The 24,529-nt window shown below is 46.5% G+C and overlaps 1 protein-coding gene across 1 annotated transcript in view; it reads right to left on the bottom strand.

Annotated features, from left to right (window-relative positions):
- The window catches only part of LOC146184453 (uncharacterized), a 51,322-nt gene extending 32,723 nt beyond the window's left edge, over positions 1 to 18,599 (bottom strand). The window contains exons 1-3 of the mRNA XM_084608546.1: positions 18,454 to 18,599; positions 15,099 to 15,171; positions 11,082 to 11,173 (exon numbers count right to left, since the gene is read on the bottom strand). Coding sequence (XP_084464672.1) covers positions 11,082 to 11,131 — 50 coding nt within the window. The 5' untranslated portion in view covers positions 11,132 to 11,173; positions 15,099 to 15,171; positions 18,454 to 18,599. The remainder of the gene's footprint in view (positions 1 to 11,081; positions 11,174 to 15,098; positions 15,172 to 18,453) is intronic.
- Between the last annotated feature and the right edge of the window lie 5,930 nt (positions 18,600 to 24,529).

Raw genomic sequence — 24,529 nt, 5'->3', positions numbered from 1 at the left:
AGCAGCAGCGCCGCTCGACGGTGCTTTGGAAGCCTATAGCGCATGGCAGCGGCCACCTGCACCGTGCGTGACGTCTTGCTGCTCAAAAAAACGCCGGCTCACGCGAAGCGCGGTGTTGACTAACAGAAGCGAAGATTTTTGCTTCAAAATTACGGCCTCTCTTTGAGGTCTCATAAGAGGAGAATGGCGAAAGCCTAACCTCCTTCTAGTATCGTTTGTCTCATATCGTTTGCTCTTATTGGGGTTTGTCGAAGTGGTACATGTGATTGGGAAAGGCGCAGTATCTCTCACACATTCTCCGGCAAGGGTGTTTGGACGGCACACCATCGCTCCTGTTGAGTGGCGTTTCGACCAATTTCAAGCGTTGGATAGCAGATGGTGAGAACGCTAGGCAGAAACTAATCTCACTAATTTGCCGGAGTATACGGGTTCGAACCCGACCGCGGCAGCTGCGCTTCGATGGAGACGAAACGAAGAAGCGTCCATGTGCTGTGCGATGTCAGTGCAGGTTAAATACTATCCCCAGGCGGTCGCAATTACTCCGTAGCCCTACACTACGGTTCACGCGGCTTACACAAAGCGTGGGGTTGACTAGTGTAGTGAAGCTTTTCGCTTCAAGAGATGTTTATATCTTTTATCTACAACCAACCGCAGTTCTCCAGCGACGCTAGAGAACCTCGAGTTTCCTAACTACTTCCAGGATGCTTGAGTCAACGCGGCTATGGTTCAACCTTATTAGCAGATAAAAGGTATCTTCATCTAATGAAACACTGCGGCGTGCTCGTGTGCGTATTCAGAGAGGCTTTGCTCATTTGCGTCGCATTTAGTACGCTTATATCGCGCTCTTTAAAGACTAAATAACATTCTACCAATTTATTTTTGTTTTCCTCCTAGCTTTTAACAATATCCAGAGCTTCAAACACTTGTTATCGCACTAATGGCAATATAACTGCTGAGTTGTCCAAATGAACGCAGGTTGCATCTTTGCATCATATGTATAGCAAACTGCTCACAGGTCGGCTCGCATGAAGAGCATTAGTTTAGAGAAATATTTTGCTATGCTGCTTGGGGAAGCAATCGCTTAATTGTAACTATGGCTTCAATTCAATGTGAAGTTCTGACAAGGACAGCTGTCTAAACAATAAATTTGGGCTGGCGTATTCGTTAAGCCCCTTCAGAAAAACTACGCTATAGGATTGCTCTAGAGATTGCAGAAAGCACGCTAAAATTTCCTCATGCATTTAATCTACCCCCTTTATCATGTTAGAATTTCATTGATGTATCGAGGCATCGATGATACAGTATCGAATATCTGCATCGAAACTCGATTTCAATCCTGTATCTTGTATCGGCATCGGAAATAGAATTTTTCAGTCTATCGAGTATCGGTATCGAAGTTACCTTTTGAAGTGTCTAGCCCAGCCCTGATAGAGGTGGGGAAGCCTCAGTTTGCAAGTTGAGCCTAAGATGGTCCGGCCTACGAACTGATGCATCCCCCCCTCTAGCCTTGTTCAGTGCGAAGCTTTCATACCATGCAACTACCTTCCTCCTCTCGTCACATCTATTTCGCATATATGTAAATGTGATTTTCATGATGGAGTTTGAACCTGCGCGCAAAACCTGAGTAGCTGACGACTATAACTACTTGACAAACCTGGTGGGCTGTATCGTGAAGAAAATGATGGGATATCATGTCATGTAAGCAATTTAACTATGAAGTGCCAGAGCTATTTGGAAGCATTCTTCAAGGACATATCTTACACTCTTTGGTCTTTTATTCTATCCCACGCCGAGATGAGAAGAATGCATGGAATCAAAGAATGATAGGGCCTTCGATGGAGACCTTCTAATAATGTTCCAAAATATTGTGTTGGGTAACGGACGAGTAATTAGCTCTAAAATAGTCATTGGCGCCTCCACCGCTTTCCCTTCTCGAATGTCCTCCACAAAACTTGGGAAACGGAGCTCATTTATCACTCACCAAATAGGTGGGAGTTCAACACAAATTACATCTTCAGAGGCTGCTCAGCATAGAAGCAAATAAAGGCAATGTTATGCCCCAAGCATGCATGCAATAACCTAACAAATTATGGGACAAATTTCCGGACCGCAGCTGTGTGTGAGAGGCGCGTAGGTGCATTGCTAAAGACGCGGATTGAAGAGGTGTCGTCGAGGAAATTGTGGAACATAGAATGTCGGAGCATTTTGGGAGTTTTCCACAAGACGTCTCTAACTCTCGTTGCCCTTTTCCTCTATCCCACGCAGCATGGAGAACGCATGGAATCAAAGGGAATCAAATGTTGTATGCAGAGCTTTAAATAAACTTTGAGCAATCTTAGGTTAAGAAATTACGCGTAATGAGTTTTACGAAAAACATGGGTGTTCCTGTAATGGCCATGCTTCAAGGAAGTGGTCCCATGATCCCTGAGAATGTAGCGCATATACCACTCGCGCAATTCGGCGGGCGTGCAAGAACACGAATATCAACGGCAGTAGCTGCCATGCTGATAAAACAGGACTATGTAGTGCACACACTGTCCCGGGCTTTAATTTTAATTTCCCTGCAGCAGCTTCTCTGCGAGATGCATCACTACATCCGTAGTCAGGCGGAATGAAGAGACGTCAGTGTGCGCCTATCGTACACTAGCTGCAACATACACCCATCCACAACTGACCACGACTATAAATTTAACTATGGGGACATATAAACTGTTTTAGCCGTGCTTATGGCATAAAAGAAACGATGACAGCGGCGTTTAAGAGGAGTCGGGAGGCACATGCTTCGTCTGGGCCTCTAGGCTGCTGGTAGAGGGCTTCTCCTCGCGCACAGTTTTGACGACCTCTCCGGCCGTCTACGTGTTTCGTAGATTTCGCCTAATCACAACATTGGCGCAAAATTGTTAGCCTGACAGACGTACAAAGAGTTTGCTTCAGGCACTAGGTTTGTATTTAACACAAGGGACTCGTCACCACCATTCGTCCGTCATTTATATTTCGGAATGCGGCTAGGTTGCATTATAAACTTAAATGTACCCTATTTCGATGCTCAAGGTTTAGCATTGGGAATATGGCTTAACATCTCAAGGCGAAGTATGGAGCGATGGGCACCGTAACTAAAGGAAAAGAAAAATTTTGCTTTTTCTGTTCTTTAGTGCGCTGATATTGCACGGTACACGGGCGACTTCTGGTTCGAATTTATTGAAACGCAGTCACCAAGCCGGGCTCAATCCTGTTGCACTCATGTTTAGTAGCCATGTACCTTAACTATGGGGCCAACGCGGGAAGACACACCGTCTGTGAAACCATTCAATGCTATCCCTCCTACATTGTAAAGGTTACAGGTGTTCTAGATAGTTTTGAGTCTTACTGAAGGATATACCTATATCTCTCTCTGGCATCGATCGTTAGGTGCCAATGCAATACCATGGATGTTTAAGGGAAGTAAAATCTTCTAACATTTATCTCTAGGTCTGCGCTGTGTTTGGGTCTGCCGACAAGTGAAGCAGATATTGAGCTTTTCTTTCCTACAGATCGAATCGGTTGGCATATTTAGTTTTTCTACAGCTTATGTTTTATGGTCTAACCTCCAAAATCTGCTCATATAAGAGATACGACGCGACGGCGTGCTATTGAAATTTCTACCACCTGTGTTTTGATGCAGGAGTGCATTCAACAGCTACATTTTCATCTCTTACTGTCGAGCACTGTTTCGTTCAACACGGCCGATGGAGATCTCTTGGTGGCACGATTACTATCAGATGATTTTCGAACATTCTGCTGTGTTGTTGCAATTCGTGTTGCTTCAAAAGAATATCAGAGAAGTAAGCATTAATCCTGAATACTCTCTTTTATTCACTACCTCAAAGAACGATAATGCGAAGCACAGCCTTGGATATATTATAGCCATGTGTTTAGGATTGGCGCCCCTGCACACTCTGCTTTCCATGTACCATTGCGCCGGCTGCTTTTATCGCGCACCAGAAGTGTGTATTGTCACGTACACGGGGATTAAAGATACCAAGGATAGCTGGGGGTAGCCCAGACACCACGGCAGCAAGCAGCACAGATGCAGACGCGCAAGCGACACTTTGTCGTCCTCTCAACTTCGTGCTCCTTCACTCCTCAGTCATGCGCCACCTGACAGCGCTAGGTGACATTACTCCCCTCCGAAAAAAAAAATCGAAAAATAAAGAATGAGGACGGTCGGTAAGAACGGTGTGAAAAGCAAGAGAGGGGTCACAGCGGCTGGCCATACGTTATCGTTGGTAGTACGGCTTCAGCCGCACAATGTCCGAATTGGGCTTTCGACATTTGGTTGTGCGGGACCGTCTGGAATAACTTCATAACTGATGTCACTCACACGACGCAACACTTTGTACGGCCTTAAGTAGCGGGAAAGGGGTTTTTCTGACAAGCCTGGACGGCGAACTGGTGTCCATACCCAGACTTGGTCCCCTGGTTTGTAGTCAACCTGGTGGTGCCGGAGGTTGTAACGGTGCGCGTCAGAGGTCTGGTACCGCGCGATGTGCACAAGGGCGAGCTGGCGGGCTTCCTCAGCGCGGATGGCATATTGCCGGGCATCTGGAGAAAGCTGGTCGTCATCTGGGCACGGGAGCAAGACATCGAGCATTCTCTGAACTTTGCGTCCGTAAACAAGTCGAAATGGTGTGAAGCGCGTTGTTTCTTGTAAGGCTGTAATACGCAATTGTGACGTACGGCAGCACCTCGTTTCAGATCATGTTCTGCACATCGACGTACATTGACAACATGTGCGCAATCGTGTTATTCAATCTTTCTGTAAGACCATTGCTTTGTGGATGGTACGCGGTGGTCTTGCGATGGGTCGTGCCACTCAGTTCAAATATGCGGTCGATGAGCTGCGAAGTGAAAGCTGTCCCTCTGTCGGTAATATCGCATGAAGGGGCGCCATGCCGCAAGGCTATGTTGTGCATGAAAACCTCGGCTACTTTGGAAGCTGTGGCATGAGGAATTGCTTTTGTCTAAGCATTTGATTTAGGTAGTCAGTAGCTACTACTATCCATTTGTTTCCCGCCTGCGACAAAGCGAAAGGACCAAGGAGATCCATGCCGATTTGGTCGAACGGAATACCTGGTGCTTTAACGAGCTTGAGAAATCCGGCAGATTTCAGGGGCGGTATTTTACGGCGCTGGCATTCGCGACAGCTTCGTACATAGCGTTTCACAGCTGCGGAGAGTCCTGGTCAGTAATACATGTTGCGCACTTGAGCAAGCGTTCGTGAGCAACCCAAATTACCAGACGTCGGTTCATCGTGGCAAGGAGACTATCCGCACGGAGCTCGCATGGCACTACCAAATGATAAGCTCTGTCTTGGCCTTGGGAGTTTCTTTTATTCAAGGCGCCTTGGCGCATACAGAAGGAACCAAGGTGCCGATATAGGTGTCGAGGGAGGGTCGTATCACGCCCTTCCAGATAATCGATGAGTGGAAGGATGTCTGGATTAGCCGTTTATCGATCCTTGAGCTCAGATGCGCTGAGGGCTACTAGAAAGCCGTTATCGTCATCGGCTGCAGCATCGCCAGTGTCAACGGGTGCTCGTGACAGCGTGTCGGCGTCTTCGTGTTTGCGGCCTGACTTATAAACAATAGTTATGTCAAACTACTGAAGCCGTAAACTCCAGCGTGCAAGTCGTCCAGATGGGTCTCGCAGATTTGCTAGCCAGCACAAACAATGATGGTTCGTGACGACTTTAAATGTTCGTCCGTAAAGATAGGGGCGAAACTTCATAGTGGCCCACACGACACCCAGGCATTCCTTTTCTGAGGTGGAGTAGTTCGTTTGGGCACGAGAGAGTGTGCAGCTAGGATAGGTTATTACTCGCTCAATTCCTTCTTGATGCTGAACAAGGACAGCGCGAAGACCGATACTACTGGTGTCAGTGTGCACCTCTGTCAGACACATCATCAAAGTGCGCCAGAACAGAGGAAGTTTGAAGGCGCTCGCGAAGCAAAGAGAAAGTTGTTTGCTGCTCAGAGTTCCACACAAAGGAGGTGTCCTTCCTTGTGAGGCACGTCAGAGGTTCCGCGATCTCGTAAAAGTCCGCAATGAACCGCCGATAATATGGGAACAGACCGAGAAAGCGCTGAACAGCCCTCTTATTAGCTGGAATTGGAAAACCGTGCGGCGGCAGCAGTCTTATCGGGATCCGGGCGCACCCCATCAGCGCTTACATGTCCAAGGAACTTGAGTTCTGTATACCCAAAGTGGCATTTCTGGTACTTCAGCCTGATATCAGCAGAACGGAGGGCTTCCAGCACAGCTCGAAGGCGTTCGAGGTGTTGGCCAAATGTTTCGGAAAAAACAACTACGTCGCCCAAGTACACAGGACAGATCTGCCACTTGAGGCCAGTGAGGACGATGTCCATCATCCTTTGGAATGTAGCTGGGGCAGAGCACAATCCAAGTGGGAGTATTTGAATTCATATAGGCCATTTGGAGTGACAAATGCGGTTTTTTCTCGGTCTCTTTCGTCTACTTCTATTGGTCCAATAGCCGCGTTTCAAATAAATATATGAAAAATGCTTAGCACGTCGCAATCTGTCCAGCGATTCATCAATGCGCGGCAAAGGGTACACATCTTTCTTTGTCACATTATTCAATTTCCGATAGTCAACGCAAAATCGAAGAGTGACTTCCTTCTTCTTTACCAGAACTACTGGTGAAGACCATGAACTTTGCGAAGGCTTCACAACACCAACATCCAGCATCTCCTCAACTTGCGTCTGGATCCTTTCTCGTTCTTTGCCAGACACACGATAAGGCTGCTGTCGTATAGGGCGAGTGTCGTCATAAGTAATGATATGATGATGTGAGATGGGCGTTCGATGAACCTTAGAGTTAGAGCAAAACAGTGCTTGAAGTCCAGCAGCAGATGCTCGAAGGCCCGCCGTTTCTTCTTTGACAAGTGGCAATTAATGTCGATGTTGTCAAGAGATGGCTTGTTAGTTTCTACTGCCATGGATGCAAAACAGACCGGATTGTGCGCAACAGGGTCAGCGAAAGCGATAAGAGTTCCCGGAAACAAGTGCCGGTGCTCATTAGAAACATCTGTGACAAGGAGTGCAGCCCGGCCATTGTGAAGCAATAATAAACTTTGAGCAGCGCAGATGCCTTGATAAAGCAGGAGTGAATGGTCGCCTCCGCTACAGCATCGCCGGCACGAAAATCGTAACAACTTCCACAAGAACACTGCTTCGCGGTGGCAGCGAGAAACTCGCGGCGGAAGCGCGAAGTGCGGCATTGCAAAATTTCCTACTATCGTGTTCGGGAGATTGTCCCATCGAAAATGTGACGAGTCTATTTCGCAGGTAGATAACTGCTTTGTACTCTCGCAGCAAGTCAATGCTAAGGATAAGGTCACGGGAGAAGTCACTCAAAACGACGCAACTAACAACGAACGTACATCCGTTAATCTGAATGCGAGCCGTGCACATCCCCTTTGGAGTAAATATATGTCCTCCGGCGGTTCGAAAGTACACACCTGGGCAAGCAGGGAGCACCTTCCTCAAAACAGTTGCCATGCGACCACTCAAAATCGAATAATCGGCACCAGTGTCCTCTAATGCATTGGCTGTAGTACGATCGTCTAAAATAACAGGAATGTACAGAGAAACGCTTTTGGCTTCCCTAGGAGACGGTACCAGCAGCTCGTGGTCGGATCGAAGCGGCGACGACGGGAAGTCTTCAACGCAACGACTACCAGTGGCCTCTCCCGGAAGGTCGCTGTTTTCAGTTTTCGCGACGAGGGCTAGACGAGCGGCCTTGGTCCTCTCGCGAGGAACTGTGGGTGAACGTCAAGGAGCGCCTTGGTGAAGGGGAGCGGGACTGACGCTGCGAACGAGCTGAAGAACTCTGTTCCGCCAGGTACTCCTCAATAACTCTGTGTCGTTGACAAAACCGGGGAGGAGGCGAGTCGATGCAGAAGCTGTGAAGACCGAGGCGTCGATAAGGGCAATCCCGGTAGAGATGGCCTGGTTCACCGCAGTGGAAGCAGAGCGGATGGCGGTCAGGCGTGCGCCAAATATCGGCTTTGTATTGTGGCAGGGGACGTTCGTCGAAGTACTGCATTGGCTGCACCGAGGGCAGCGGAACTTTAGGCGGCGCGAGAATGGGGGCGGTGAAGGGGGAGCCTGACTCTGCAGAACTTCCGCATATGTGGGATGGTTGTCGGTCCTCGACGGCAATGGCGGGCTCGTAACTACAGGCGGAAGAGGGCTCTTGAGTGCCTGTCGCACCTCCTCCCGCACTATAGCAGAAACGGAAGCTGGCGATTGCTGCAGATGGTTCCAGAACTTGCTCAGTTCTTCGCGTACGACACTGCGAATTAGTTCACGCAAAGCATCAGGATGCCGCTCGGAAGAAGCAAATGATTCCGCGGTTGGGCCAGTATAGGAAGGTCGGTCATACGCCGCGACACGTTGTTGTAGCACTCTTTCCATTGTGGTGTCCTCCGCAAGGAATCCGTTTACAGTCGACGGTGGATTGCGCATAAGGCCTGCAAAGAGCTGCTCTTTCAAACCCCGCATCAAGTGCCTGACCTCTTTGTCCTCGAACATATCGGGATCGGCTCGCCTGAAAAGGCGCGTCATGTCCTCGACGTACGCTTGGCCACTCTCATTCGGCATCTAGATGGAAGAGTGAAGGGCACGTTCTGCATGTTCGCGACGATCCGCGCTAGTGTAAGCCTCGAGCTGTTGACGACGGAATTCTAGCTAAAACAGACTAAAACAGACGCTTGGCCAAGTTGGTAATCCATTGAGGGTAAACACCGCAAAAAAAAACGAGGACGAACGAAACGAACGAAATATACAAACGAGCGCTGACGACACGGAATTCTAGCCGCGATGTTAACACTTGCTCTCGGTTCTCGAACCAGATCCGGGCGCCATCCTCACGGCTGAAGTAGACGTTCCTTAGTTTGTTAGCATCGTCCCAATGGCTAAAAGCAGCGACACGTTCATATTGAAGGAACCAGTCCTCCGCATCCTCAAAGAGGTCCCCAAGGAAAGACTTCAGTGCCCGAGAGGTCTGAAAGGTGTAGTTACAGGCCGGTGCGACGCCCGTTACCTGCTGAGCAGAAGCACTGGATGCTATGGCGGCGGCTAATGGCTGAAATTCCGGAGACAGTCCCTCGAGCCGCCTACTGGAGCGATGCACTGGGGTGTCAATGGCACAGGGCTGGCGAGACGTCTTTCAGATGGAGACTCTTGCCTAGGTGATCGTACCCAGCACCTCCACAAGAATGTCACGTACACGCAGATTAAAGATACCAAGGATAGCAGGGGGGTAGCCCAGACACAACGGCAGCAAGCAGCACAGAGGCAAACGCGCAAGCGACACTTTGTCGTCCTCTCAACTTCGTGCTCCTTCACTCTTCCCTCATGCGCCACCTGGCAACGCTAGGCGGCAATATGAACCACGTCAGTGGCATGAGATGGCACCTTGTGTTAACTTTACACCGCCACACAGGTCCACACGAACATTTTTTCCCCATTACGTATTGCACACTTCAACCGCTCCCTACGGTGCTCTGACGCAATGAAGCTATGTGCTATGGTTATGGTTTATAACCCACATCAAGACCCTAACGCAAGTGCATCTTTTATTCATTACATCCTTCCGCGACACGTCGATGAGACCACCATGAACTATGCGTATTACTTCGTTATAACATACCGCTAATTGCTGTCTTGCGCGATATCGGAGGAGCAGAGGCGTGAATAAAACAGTTTTTGCACCATCTGTACTTTACTGATGCCAACAGAATATGTGCCTGCCCACACGTGTTCCTATACAGGAGTAATCTAGGCGTAACACTGATCTGACTATCAACGGCCAAAGCGAAAATAAAAGTCGACGTGTCTGATTCTACTCGCCTTGTTCATGAGGATTGAAAGCAAGCGACATTTGCCCTCTGCCTCTGCTGAAATGCGGCCCCGCAACCTATCCGCCCAACATGTTTTACCAACGAGCCATCATGACGGATTCCAGGCAAGATTTATGCTGTGGAGGCCACTATGTGGAAGGAATGCGAAGGTAGCGTTTCGCCCTAATCACGCTTTCAGTATGATATTGTAAAGAGACATCGACCGTCAGTTCTTTTTTGTGGCTACCCTAGTTATGAGGCCGAAGATGCTTAATATATGGGAAGTTCTACAGTTATACGTAATCAGGACAGACACCACCAATTGATCTCACTGCACACAGGCTCTCGAACAAGGCCATTGCTAGAAGTACTCAGTATACCCTAGCTGAAATGGAGTAATGTTGCATATAGAAATAAATCAGTGAAAGCAAAAATATGCTCAGTAAATTTAATCGAAACGCTTACTGATCTACAACGCCTTCTGGGCGCGTTCTCGAAGTCCTGTGATAGTCAACGTCGCTTGGATTCGGGCGGTTGGTTTTCTTTCTCTGCGCTCTGGGAAACGTAAGTTGTAGACAAGAAGTTAGGTGTTATGAAAATACTTTTATGAACGGACAATTATATCAGGTATCACATTTAAAAATAATTTTTTTTAGAATAGAAAAATAATTCGAAACTAAAAGGGACAAACCGAATACATTTTAGATGCTATTTGCTTCATTTATCAGAAGTGATTGGTTGCAACTTCTTCCTATTGTATCTACGAAATTGCGGCCCCTGCGCCCTTTCTTGCCGACCTCGATTCACTATTTATCCAATTCAGCGGCAATGCAAAAACAATCGTCACATGTATACTGGCTGCAAAGAAGGCACGAGACGGACACGTTACACATGAAGCATACGAGCGCTATAATCCATTCATACATCAACACTCGGCTAGAGGAGTTTTCTTTTTCTTTTTTTTTTGATCTCATGGATATATCAGGCCGCAGGATCTTTGTGTATGGGGAGCACTAGTGCTCCATCAAGAAGAGAAAAAACGCTATGTTCTTGCACGCACACTCCGAAACGGTGACTTTGTATAGAGGTTGAAAATAACCACAGGGGAACACTCAAAGGCACGCAATGCATTAAGTAAGCGAAAATGGTAGCAACTAAAATTAGTCGAAACACTTACGAAACTTTGGCGCCGTCTTGGGTGCTTTTGGAGGCCTGCTGGTCGTCCATGCTACTCCGAGGAATCACACTGGCTTTTTCATTGCAAGGAAGCTGTGAATCATAACGTTGCCAGAGAAGGAAATGGAAATTTATTATGAACGCGCTATCGCATCAGGTACCGGATGCGGATTTAAAAAAAGGGAACAGTCGCCACCCTTGATCTACTCTCTTTATTTTTTCATGCTTGAGAAGCTTCATTATATATGAAAGATATCCTTCTCTGTGGCTGATAGGTGTGCTTCATAAGGTTAACGCGCCAAAGCGATGGAGGTTAAGAGGTACGCCTGAGCGAAATGCTCCATATATTTTCTATCAGCTTGTGTTTTAGCATCTATTGTACATGGGCGTCTCGTCCTCTCCTTTATTGGAATGCTTCGTCATGGTCGGGTCCGAACTTGGCCCTCACGCTCTTAGCCGAGTGCTCTAACTGTTGGTCCACCGCTACAGCTTATGCCATCCGAAAGATCTGAGTGCGTAATACGGGTCTTCCAGTTAGTCAGTGTTACTCAATGGCAGTTCATTAGTGATGCGAGGTACCCGAGTTCGATCCTGGCCGCCGTAGCGGCGCATTTATAGCAACGTAACGAAATGAGAATTTGGCGGCATCAGTGCACGTCAGTGAACCATACGTGGTCGATACATCCCAGAGCCCTTCACCGCAGCCTTCTTCATAGACTGAGTTGCTTTAGGTAGAAATTCTTACAAACAGAAACATCTAGTTGCCAAAATTATTTCGGAGGCGTCCGCTAGATCAACTGGACCATTGTTCGTTTTTGCTGCATCCCTTATTAACTAGCGTATATTTCCGCAAAACATTGAAATCTTTCTTTTTTCGACAGCAGCAGGCATGCGGCCTGATCACTCTGATCTGGGCACACGGATCGGTTCTGTGATCTTATTTCATGCACGTTCTCGCGAGACAAAGCGTTGTCAGTTTCTTTGTCACTCAAGAGGCGCTGAAATCTACCTCGAAGATTTTGGCCACTCGCGCATGTTGCTGCAATGTTCTAGGTTGTACTAGTCAGCGTTTGGGGCTTTATCAATAAATGTTTCCTCGCCGCCTTTAAATTGAGCGTTTGTCGGTTTCACGGCATTCGTAATTCGACGACCAGCGAGCTCGTTTGCAGCAATCGCCACAGCCGAGTTCAGTGATCTTGAGGACGCAAGTCAGCGCAATAAACAGTTGATTCCTGTTGGACTACACATGTCTTCTGTTTTGCTGCCTGTGTGCTTGTCACCCCTACGTGACAATATTGAGGAGCAGTGTGATGTTTGTACTCATCGTCAATGTAAATGTTTGCCATGCGCGCCTAGCAGTCGAGTGATGCATACCAATGAGACGCCCCAGTAGGCATACAAGAACAAGGATCAGAGCTACAGTTTTTTTTTTCACCACAAAGCAGAAAAGAGCTACAAAATGTGTGAAGGTTGCATGCATGCTGTAATGAAGAAGCCGATAGACGTCTGAATTACATTTGAGGTTTTTCTTTCAGAGAAGACGAACTGAGGGGTTCTAATGGCGAAGGCACTTACCTTGAAATCAGTTCTATACAAAGGGGAACGCACGCCCTCGTCGTGATGTGCTGACATTTAGAACGCCGTTTTCCAGAATCGGGCATGATGTTAAATATTTACCACTACTGCAGCTGCAGATACGTAACGGCGCTCATGTCGTGAAAGCAATAAAAACGCTTGTGGTTAAAAGGTGTCGAAACCTTTGCGATTTTTAGGCATCTTCTGGGGTACTGGTTGAAGCCAGATGCTATAGGCCACACTTTCTAAAGTTGCTCTCATGGCTTCTTAATTATTATTAGAAGGGCGCCGAAACTGTAACGTTGCAAGACAGGGATAAAGAGGAAAATATATGTGGTTGGGCAGCACAAGCTATTGCATGAGACACGAGATGTTGCTATAAGCCAACAATCGATGCCATCATATGGCTCTTATTTTTCCTCTCGACAAGATGTTTGTTTAGTGTAGACGCGTGGTACGAGAGGCGAATTTACGAAAAGGGGGAAAATGCTAAATCTACAAAGAGCACTAAGACACAACCTAGAAAAAGGCAATTTTTATGCCGTTGTAGGCATTACCTCGCCCTGAGTTTGCACTAAAGCTCACCCGTCAGAATGGTCCCTTCGTGAGCCCCCAAGTGTGTTTTGTTAGGAAAGGCCTCGAAATAAGTGGTGCAAAAAGATGCTTTAAAAAAATGGTACGGAATCCACCTACAAGGTATGTAAAACATTGCGAAGGGGATGAAGGAATCCATCAATCCCATCCATAAAATTTAAGAGCTCTTCAGCTTTTGCGAGGAGCTTGGATAGAGCTGAAATTGTGACAAGAAAGAGTGATACCAGCTACTAGGCATCGTGTTTAAGAAAAATGCAAAATAAAAAAGGATGGTAGGTTATTTACAGCAAGGTGGCATAGAAAACCGTAAGGCAGGGTAGACAAAATGTGCCAGGCGCACTTCTCTCTGACGTTATGCCATTCAGCTGATTTCTACACGTGCATGAACAAAATTCATCTGCAATATGTTCACATACTCGCATAACAAAAAGAGGCTTTACTTTGAGTCCCATTACAAGGGGATGGACTCTTCGTTACAGTCTGAAGCCAAGCTTGCACACGGCACATTTGTGTGTCCCATTGTTATCGTAACTGCTTCGCAGCAACCTCCACAGCGCCATACGCGAAAATTTAAAACAGAAATTACGTTTCTATAAAAACGGCGCACAAGATCTACTGCTTCCAGGCGGATGCCTAACAAAGTTGCCAGGCGGATGCCTAAAACCTGCCACCGAGGTACCTCGGTGACTGATTTGAATGCATCTGCAGTCTTACGCAGTCGTACAAGCTGATCGCAACTGTTCGGCAGGACATTAGCGTCTACAGATTGCGGAAAAGAATCACGACGCATTACAAACTTGGAACAAATTTGTGCTTCAGTGAGGCAGCTTCGTTATGAATGAAAAGCCATTGAACACACTGATGATTGCATCACTGTAAGCAAGGCGCCGTGTTCCAAGTCGCATAAGTAAGCGCATAGCAAGAGAACCCCGCAAAAGCATTCAAGTGTTCGGAGACAAACTGCTGTTCTATAGGATTGCGCTCCTTTGGCGGCCTTCCAACAGCACGACACTTCGCGGTGGCTTCCGCTTAAAGTTGCTTCTTGCCAAATCAAGGGCAAATAGGAAAAGCTAAAATCGCAAAAGAAACTGTCAAATCCGCGAATGCAGTTTTGATCGTTCGATACACGGTTTTGATACAAATGGGTTTTGATAATCTTGACGTACCTGGCGCGACAAAAAAAAAAATTATAATGCAGCATATCGCGACAATGAGCATAATCAGAGTACGAATTCGATGCGATGTGTGCGCTACATTCACACTTATAAGACAGCATGGGAGCGGCTGTCAAAAAACAACAAAATAAGATTTTAATCGTTCGCGGCTATATCCGGGACAAAACGCTGGCATGCCTTGGAGCGAATCTCTTTTGTACCCAATTCAGAGCATCAGCTGACGCACGTAAGAAGGAAATATAGCTAAAAGCGCGGTACCATGGGCCATAAAGTGGATTAGGAGTACTGGTAAGTCGCACTAAGAAGGAGAAAATACAAATCTGCTCCCTCCACTGCAACCCCAGAGTGCTAAACTCGGTCATCCAATGTTTGTCTTACCTTGCAGAGGACACCGATCCCATTTGGGTAGTATTAACACATATAAAATTTATATCATCTTACAAAGCAGTTGAGACTTATGAAACGCCTTGGTACAACGCGAAACCTAATGGTTAACATAGATATCCTGCACACATCCGGTAGACGCTAGCTGAACAGCTACAAATGGACTCAGGGCGAAACGCGCCGTTAAAATTGGGGGGGGGGGGGGGACGAGATCCCCCGCTTTAGTCTTATTGAGAATGAGGCTACCAGCTGCTGCTACTGGCAGTCATGGGCAAGCGCCGCCGACTTACGTGCCTATACTCCAGGCAGAAGCTCCGAATTCACCTGCGCCGGGCCATCGAGCCAGATCTGGATCGGCAAGACCTGCGCAACGCACGCGGTGAACAGTGGCGCGAGCACGAGGTGAATGACGAGAGCACCGTACTTTGATAGAAGAAAACAAAGTATAATGACTGTGGTACGCGAATAAGATGAAAAATACGGTTCTATATTAAACGCTACGACGTTAAGGCTGCCGGCCAATGGAGAACTGAGGAATAACGAGGTTGACCTCCTACGTGCCATGAAAACCAGGACCGGGCGAAAACATATGACGCCACATATGTAGCGGAGAAATCGAGAAGCGAGTGATTTTCCTGAAATAAAAGTTGACCAGGATAAAATGATAGCCACAACCAGCAATCTTGGATCCTGGGTCCTCTTGACCACACCAGGATGCTCGTAGCGCTTTCAAAAGCGAGGCTTTACGTCTGTGCCTAGTGGTCACTCACATAATGCTCTATCTCAAGACTATTTCCTAAAGAGTGTGCGAGGTTGCATAAGCATTAAATAAAGCAGGATGCTTCATCTCGCACACAAGCAGTAAATTGCTATTATAAGGGTGATTTTATCACACAGCCGAAGTGATCATGATTATGATCACACTCGTCTGTTCCCTGCGTAACAGGCCTTGGCGTACTCGGAGCGCCATCTCGCAAGCATGCTACCTGCTACAAAATGGTGGCAGATCTGGTTGAACAGCTTGGATTCTGACTGATATGCTTGGAAGCGCGGCGAGAACCCATGTCGGTGAGGGGTGAGTGTAAGCAAACCAGGCCATAGGAGTAACTGAAGAGAGCGATGCGAAAGGTATAGCATATTGTTTCCCTGATCGCGCTACCGTTCACCGGACTTTGCTTGCGAAACCTGTGCATGCGCTGTCATTATCGGTGTGCTAGAACTTTATAGGATCACTCAGGACTGCGGAGAATTAGGGGACTAACATATCAAAGCTCAGCTCTCGCGTTTCGGACACACGCAACATCACCACCACATTAGTCCACGCAATATTGCACTAAACAAGGCAGCATTGGCTTTTATTTCGGATATTCTAAGTCATATACTTTCAAGTATGCGCGCCGACTAGACGATTTTTTAGAAATAATCGGCAATATTTGAGCTGTTAAGTCTGGATCTACGCCGTGACCACGATAGCATTAGATGCTATTTAAGCTTTTACATCGAGTTTGGTCGCTCTTCATAAGTCTTCTCTGGGCTACCACGCATCTTTTGCGCACACATCCAGCTGGTTCTCAGATGCTTCCATAAAGATGCGTGGGAGTGGTAACAGGAAAACTAATCAGAGGTTATGGTGCTCGATTAGAGATCCAAGAGACCTGGGCAAGATTCCGGGTATGGAAGCTGGGATCGTACACATAGAGGCGAAGCGCAGTGCGCCTGTCTATGGTGCAGTGTCACTGGGTCTTCAGGAATCCGAGGAGACCGAAAATGATCTGAGCGATTTAATGGAGTGTAGTGTATATCCTGAGTTTCATTTGGACGATGAATTTGTGATCGACAACCCATTTTGTAACGCTAAGTCTTCTAACGCCATGCCAAAAAGTGTGGTCACTTATTGGGCTAAGTGACACAAGCTATATTATTCCGAATGAAGTATTGGCAAGTAGGAACTTGCAGACTGCCTCAGAATATGTCATGTCAGTTTCTTACTGTCCTTGTGAGTGGTTGCGCGGACCAAAGATGTACCCTACGTTTGATGTATGTGTCATTAGTGCTGTTAAGTCTATTTTTGTTCACTATGTTTTGTTCTGTTGTTTTAAATGACGATGTTTTGATGTAATAAATACTTGCAATAATGCTTCTCGGGCTGCTGCTTGTACATTGTGTGAAGCAATAAATAAATATACGATGTATCTGGCTACTAGATAGTGCTAGTGTATTATTTCAGTGCTGCTTATGTGACAGTTTTCAGTTCTGTAAAGTAAGGACACTTTATGCATCAGTGTGCGAAAAGGCAAGAGGCCTGCATTTTTTCAATATGTCGCCAACATGGCTCTATACTTTCGTAGGGTGACCATATCTTGAATTAAAGCCCACATTCAAACCCTGCCGATGGCAGGAGCGGGCACTTATTGTGGCGAGAAAAGTAAATGTACATCCTCTGAGAACTTGATATTCAAGACAGTGGGAATGGGATCTATCCGATGGCGGGTACTACACGGCGAGTACACTGGCAACGGCTTAGGGATCGATAACCGTCGACAGGCGGTCAGAAACATACATTGGAGATAGAGATGAGGTTGTTGGCACATTGCGTGGTCACTTAAGAGGGACCTGTTCTGTACCTGTACTGGCAAGCCCGATGGGAAAAAGGGAATCACGCGGCTGGGGACAGAACGCTTACCATAGTTTTTCTACTTGCTCGGAACCGGACCCAAATGATAGTGGCCGTGAGCTGAAGCTATCTTCTTTTGCTTTACAGATCATGCTTCATCTGACCACCCAGAGTATGGCTGGTGTGCAGAGTTAGAAAGAAGATGGTTAAACAGTATGAAAAAGCACTTAATAAGGCTAGCGGGGGCAGGCTCAGTTCGCTGGCCGAACCAACGTTTCGACAAGTGGACTTGTCTTCGTCTGGGCCTCTTCTTCTATGTGTCACCCGAAATAAGCATAACCCAGAACATTTACTTATCAAATTCGCAGAAGAGCGATTTGCCAAGTTTAGAGGTGGAAATATTAAGGGATAAAGTTTACGAATATTTTGTGACGGTTCAAACACATGTAAGGTATGTGCACATGCTTTTGCTTTTGAAACGTTATTTTTTCAAAAGAAAGCAGGAATATGCGCCCGTGAGTAAAAACATTTTAGCCTATAATGCATGCATATGGTTCAATTCGGTATATGCTGAAGCATCCCTACACCACAAACAAAAGAATTTTGCGAAAGTTTCAGGTGTTTGCTGCCTGTGGTAGTGCAATGACAAGCCTCAGCCTGGGACCTTGGACTTTCTGATCACCGATGGCCCGACACCAGATAAGTATGCTTTACAGCGCGCAGATTAGCGCATGCCGCTCCGAAAATGGCGCCAACTGGTGCAGGTTAGGAGGGCTTCTGAGACGCCCTGTTAACCCTCTAAAAAGTTTAGTGTGACCTTGAATGAGTGATCATACTGTCCACCCCCACTGGGCCACTTTTTTGCGCTGTATCAGAGTTCCATGAGCGTCCGTGTTATGCAATGCGAGCTTAAACATGCTTCTGAAAGGATTAGGCTTTAAAAAGGTGATAGCTCTACTAAACTGTTACAAATTGAATATTTCACTAACATACAGCAGACAAAAATATAAATTGTAGGAAAGCATACATACCGGCTCTCTGTGGCACTTCCCCTCCTGGCTACGCCGCGGCGGCGAGGGAGAGGTGCGTCCCGGGTACACATGCGACCGGCCCGATATAGGAAATTGACTGGCGACGTCCGGTCCACCAGTCGCCCGGTGTTTCCAATGCACTATCAATAATAGTACAGCCATGCGATAAGATTGACCACCCTAGGACCAGTGATTTACATGTTCCCCCCATGACTAGCATTCAGGGGCTATAAATGGGCAATAATGACCTTGTGTATTGAATTCCTTGCCAACATTGTATACACAATAATATATGATGACCAATATTACCCAGCCATCGGCAATGTCTAGCCCATAATTCGCGAATCATGGCATACATTGGTAAATATTTTCCTGCCAGTATATATGGCTTGTCGACATGGAATATACCTTGGCATTCATTGGTCAATATCATCCCGCTGGTCTTAGTGGCTTGCCAACATTGTATGCATCTTCAGTTCCAGTGGCCGATATTGCCCAGTGAGTGGTGGCCACTGGCCTACATTGAGTATATCATGGCATGCATTGGTAAATATTGTCCAGCCAGGTTTGGCGGCTTGTTAACATCGAATATATCTTGGTAAACACTGGTCAATATCCCCCTGCCAATTGTGATGGCTTCCCAACATTGTGTATATCTGCAGATAAAATGGTCGATGATGGCACGCAATGGTAAATATTGCCCTGCCAGTATAGCTGGCTTGTCGACATTTATTACGTCTTGGCATATATTGGTTAATGTTGTCCCACCGGTCTTAGTGGTTTCCCATAATTGTATATTTGTTGGTTCCAGTGGGCAATGTTTCCCAATAAGCTGTGGCGACTGGCCAGCATTGCAGCTATCATGGCATACATTTTGGAATATTGCAGTGCCAGTATGATTGCTTGTCAGCATAGAATTTATCTTGGCATACATTGGTCAATATCCTCCCGCCAGTCGTCTTGGCTTCCCAGCATTGTACATCTGCAAATAAAGTGGTCGATGTTGCCCGAGGAAGTGTAATGGCTTGCCAAAATACCATACATCTTTACATAGGTTAATCAATATTTTCACCATGGCCTATAAATTTGAAACGTTTAGTGCCATACGATGGTCAATATTTACTACTAGTTGAGATGGTTTCCCAATATTGTATCCATCATGAGTTATAGCGGTCGATATTTTATGGGTAGCTCCGATGGCTTGCCAACATAGCACACATCATTGTATGCATTGATGATCTTGTAAGAATAGCTGGCTTATCTACATTGAATACATTTTGGCCCACAGTGGTCCATGTGGCCGCGCCAGTTTTGGGGACTTCAAAACAATGAATATGACTGGATTGTAGAGTCGATAATGTCCACTGAGCTTTGACGGATGGAAAAACATTGCATATAACATTACGTGTTGGCCGGAATTGGCTTGCAGATATTAAAGATCAATTCTCAACCTGCCCTGATATATTTTTAACGCCCCGAACAATACTCTCGTGTCCTTCACGATGGCTTTCAAGCATGTTTTATACATCGTCAACGATACAGTAACAGTTGAGGAGAACTTTTATTCAAGAAAAATTGCTTAGGCGGTAAGGGCACGGTTGGTATACGGTCCTCCCCCATTGTTCCGGTGGCTGAAACCCTGCCGGTGTAAGGCTTCAGTTTCTTGACAAACCCATGCCATGAAATGAAGGCAGAGATTATTTAGCCAAAACATTTAAAAAGCCCCGGAATGAATAATTAGGTGGCACTACGCATGCAAGTAGGGCATGCTTCCTGCTATGTGGGCGTCAAGTCGGACGCGTGGCTTATGCCGTCTACGAAGCGCTTAGAAATGCCCGACTGTTGCGCTGTTCTCAACTGTGATGAAGTTAAGTACAGAGGTAGAACGCGCAGCAGTTACAGGCTCTACCAATCCTTCTATACGTCTTCAGTGTGATGCGTGACGACACTCATACGTCAAAATTTTAAGAATACTTCGTCTCCCTCATCAATAAAATCGCAACCAAACAGACACATAACTTTTTTAAGCTGACAACGGTCGCTGCCTGCGCATAGAAACACAATATGGCGCAGTATAAAGCATATACACTTCTGCAATCTGCAGTAGGCCAGTAAGACGTTGCACCTTCGAAGCCGTATATACTGTAGGTTGTTAGCCCGGCTTAATTTGCTGCGATGAGGTTTTACATCCATATCCTGAAAACGTTTGTCCATAACTGGAAACAGACGCATAAATGATTTTTTAATGCACTATCTCATTTGCGTGGTGAAAGAAAAGACAAAATTCTGGAAAACAGAGGTCGAAGAGATTGTGCTAGTGAAGGCGAATGCTTCACCCTTTCGTCATGTACGCTAGCTGACTCCTAAACGAGGTGCCAGCACCGACTGTATTCCGCCGTAGGTGGTCTCGTAAGCACAGTAGACGGGCTAGCTTCAGCATATTTTGTGTTGTAATTTACATCAGCCATAAACTTGCACTTGATTCATATATGCCGGCGTGCTCTGCTTTGAGTGCTTCAGCAAGGGACGAATTATGAACAAACACATGCTTTTGATGCAGCGCATAGCTCATAGTCATAAGGTAGATCCCTCCACATAAAAAAAAGCATTATTTTCAATACGTTCTCGGCCTTCGTCTAGAAGAGAAAAAAATCGAGCTTTCTCAGATGTTCTGGAATGAAGTGTATCACGCTGCCCAACATTTTACTACAAGTTGTGTACTTGCTGTGGCAGCTGTTGACTATCTCGGACTTTACATTTTCTGGTAAAGACTTAAAGAGAAAATATCGAAGACGCTTGAAGCAAAGCAACTCCACTATTGGAGGCTGGCGAAGGCTGTACGATGAATACTTTTTTTTTGCAGAAAAAAAAAAGCATGAATGCGTGCTCACCGCCGAAATATTTGTCATAGAAGTATTGTTGCCTGGTCATGCTGCTCTTCAAGAAAATTATTTCTATCCGAAAGATGTATAAGCGCGTGTATAACTGTCATGACCTGCCTTCGAATATTTTTGCAAAGACGGCTTAACGTCACGCGTTTAAATGGTTGTTGCTATGCAGTATTCTGGGAAGATTCTCCATGCGTTTTAGGAACATTATCAAAACACATTGCAACCACACCGAGGGTATTTCATCTAGAAATTACGTTTGTTCGCTCTAACAGTCGAGAAAAAACTTTGCCAAAAGTAACCAGGCAGCAGGGGTTCCTTCTCAACCGTGTTTGGGGCCCTTGATCTGTTTCAAAAGGAAAAAAAAAATAGTCTTTACATATAAGAGTGATGGGCTTTTTTTCCGCACAGGTGATTGTTAATTTGGCATGTCCTGTGAAACTCTTAACTAAAGGGCTAAGGAGCAAATCGGGCAGCATGGTTGCTTTTGGCAAAAGACGGCATACGTTCTTTTAGACAGGCGGCTATTTGCGAAACAGCGGTGCCAGAGTTCGCCGTTGCAGCATACTTCTTCTTCATTCCCACGCCTGAGCAGCATCCATTGAACCCCGGCGGAATTCAAACTGCGGTGTCATATGAAACCATGCGGACAGCTCGCATGACTGGCGTCGGCGCGCTCTCTCTTCGTTCTTCCCTCTCTCTCTAGCAGCGCGGGTGCGCGCCTCGCGGGTTATGTGCTGCAGGCAGCTCCGCTCGCACTCCCGGAGAATAAAAAGTAGAACCACGACATCCCTCGTCCCGTCCCGCGGAACAGTCTGTAGTTCGGTGTGAGTACCACTGACCGTTTATTTTAAGATATATGTTCGTAACGGAGTAGCGTTTTGGGAGCCTTTGTTGCTTTATTTGCCACCCATGTTGCTACACTTCCCTGCAGGAGGAAAGACTCGGGATTACTAGGACGGACATGCCTCGTCCCGTCTCGCGGAACAGTCTGCAGCTCAGTGTGAGTATCACTGACCCTTTATTTTAAGACATGTCAATAACGAAGTAGCTTTTTAGGAGCCTTTGTTGCTTTATTTGCCACCCATGTTGCTACACTTCCCTGCAGGAGGAAAGACTCGGGATTACTAGGACGGACATGCCTCGTCCCGTCTCGCGGAACAGTCTGCAGCTCAGTGTGAGCATCACTGACCCTTTATTTTAAGACATGTCAATAACGAAGTAGCTTTTTAGGAGCCTTTGTTGCTTTATTTGCCACCCATGTTGCTACACTTCCCTGCAGGAGGAAAGACTCGGGATTACTAGGACGGACATGCCTCGTCCCGTCTCGCGGAACAGTCTGCAGCTCAGTGTGAGTATCACTGACCCTTTATTTTAAGACATGTCAATAACGAAGTAGCTTTTTAGGAACCTTTGTTGCTTTATTTGCCACCCATGTTGCTACACTTCCCTGCAGGAGGAAAGACTCGGGATTACTAGGACGGACATGCCTCGTCCCGTCTCGCGGAACAGTCTGCAGCTCAGTGTGAGCATCACTGACCCTTTATTTTAAGACATGTCAATAACGAAGTAGCTTTTTAGGAGCCTTTGTTGCTTTATTTGCCACCCATGTTGCTACACTTCCCTGCAGGAGGAAAGACTCGGGATTACTAGGACGGACATGCCTCGTCCCGTCTCGCGGAACAGTCTGCAGCTCAGTGTGAGTGTCACTGACCCTTTATTTTAAGACATGTCAATAACGAAGTAGCTTTTTAGGAGCCTTTGTTGCTTTATTTGCCACCCATGTTGCTACACTTCCCTGCAGGAGGAAAGACTCGGGATTACTAGGACGGACATGCCTCGTCCCGTCTCGCGGAACAGTCTGCAGCTCAGTGTGAGCATCACTGACCCTTTATTTTAAGACATGTCAATAACGAAGTAGCTTTTAGGAGCCTTTGTTGCTTTATTTGCCACCCATGTTGCTACACTTCCCTGCAGGAGGAAAGACTCGGGATTACTAGGACGGACATGCCTCGTCCCGTCTCGCGGAACAGTCTGCAGCTCAGTGTGAGTGTCACTGACCCTTTATTTTAAGACATGTCAATAACGAAGTAGCTTTTAGGAGCCTTTGTTGCTTTATTTGCCACCCATGTTGCTACACTTCCCTGCAGGAGGAAAGACTCGGGATTACTAGGACGGACATGCCTCGTCCCGTCTCGCGGAACAGTCTGCAGCTCAGTGTGAGCATCACTGACCCTTTATTTTAAGACATGTCAATAACGAAGTAGCTTTTAGGAGCCTTTGTTGCTTTATTTGCCACCCATGTTGCTACACTTCCCTGCAGGAGGAAAGACTCGGGATTACTAGGACGGACATGCCTCGTCCCGTCTCGCGGAACAGTCTGCAGCTCAGTGTGAGCATCACTGACCCTTTATTTTAAGACATGTCAATAACGAAGTAGCTTTTTAGGAGCCTTTGTTGCTTTATTTGCCACCCATGTTGCTACACTTCCCTGCAGGAGGAAAGACTCGGGATTACTAGGACGGACATGCCTCGTCCCGTCTCGCGGAACAGTCTGCAGCTCAGTGTGAGCATCACTGACCCTTTATTTTAAGACATGTCAATAACGAAGTAGCTTTTTAGGAGCCTTTGTTGCTTTATTTGCCATCCATGTTGCTACACTTCCCTGCAGGAGGAAAGACTCGGTATTACTAGGACGGACTTTTGCGTGCCAATTTCCTCTTGGGCTGCTTCTGTTGAGCTGCATGCAAGGCTGTGCTGGACAACCGGTAAGATATCCATTTTTATACAGTGCAGCGTATTAACTGGAAAATAATCATCTTCTCAGTCATTGGCACCTGATAAATAAGATTAGCAGAATGTGCCTATCTGCTGTTTGTGTAAGAGTAAGAAAAGCTTCTGCTTTAATTGTATTGCACCAAACAGAAAATATGCATTTTTCATGAATTCCTATTTCAGCACACTGACTAGGACAAACTAATTTACTAGCAGCGGCAAATTTTACTGCTAATAACAGTTTTCCCAGACTGTACTAAAAAACGCCATATTGCATAATATTGTCTCTTATTTTTGTTTTCGCTTGCAGATTCTTGTACGAAAGGAAATGGTGACATGCAAGCTGCTCGAGCATACTGAAAGCTGCTGTCCTTTAACCGAGCGCAAAATGCGCATGCTATAGATGCTGGCTT

Source organism: Amblyomma maculatum, chromosome 7, assembly GCF_055883805.1.
Source record: "Amblyomma maculatum isolate TAMU_Amacu chromosome 7, ASM5588380v1, whole genome shotgun sequence".
NCBI lineage: Eukaryota > Metazoa > Arthropoda > Arachnida > Ixodida > Ixodidae > Amblyomma > Amblyomma maculatum.
Note: the sequence above shows the minus strand (reverse complement) of the source record. Positions and strands in the feature narration are given on the sequence as shown.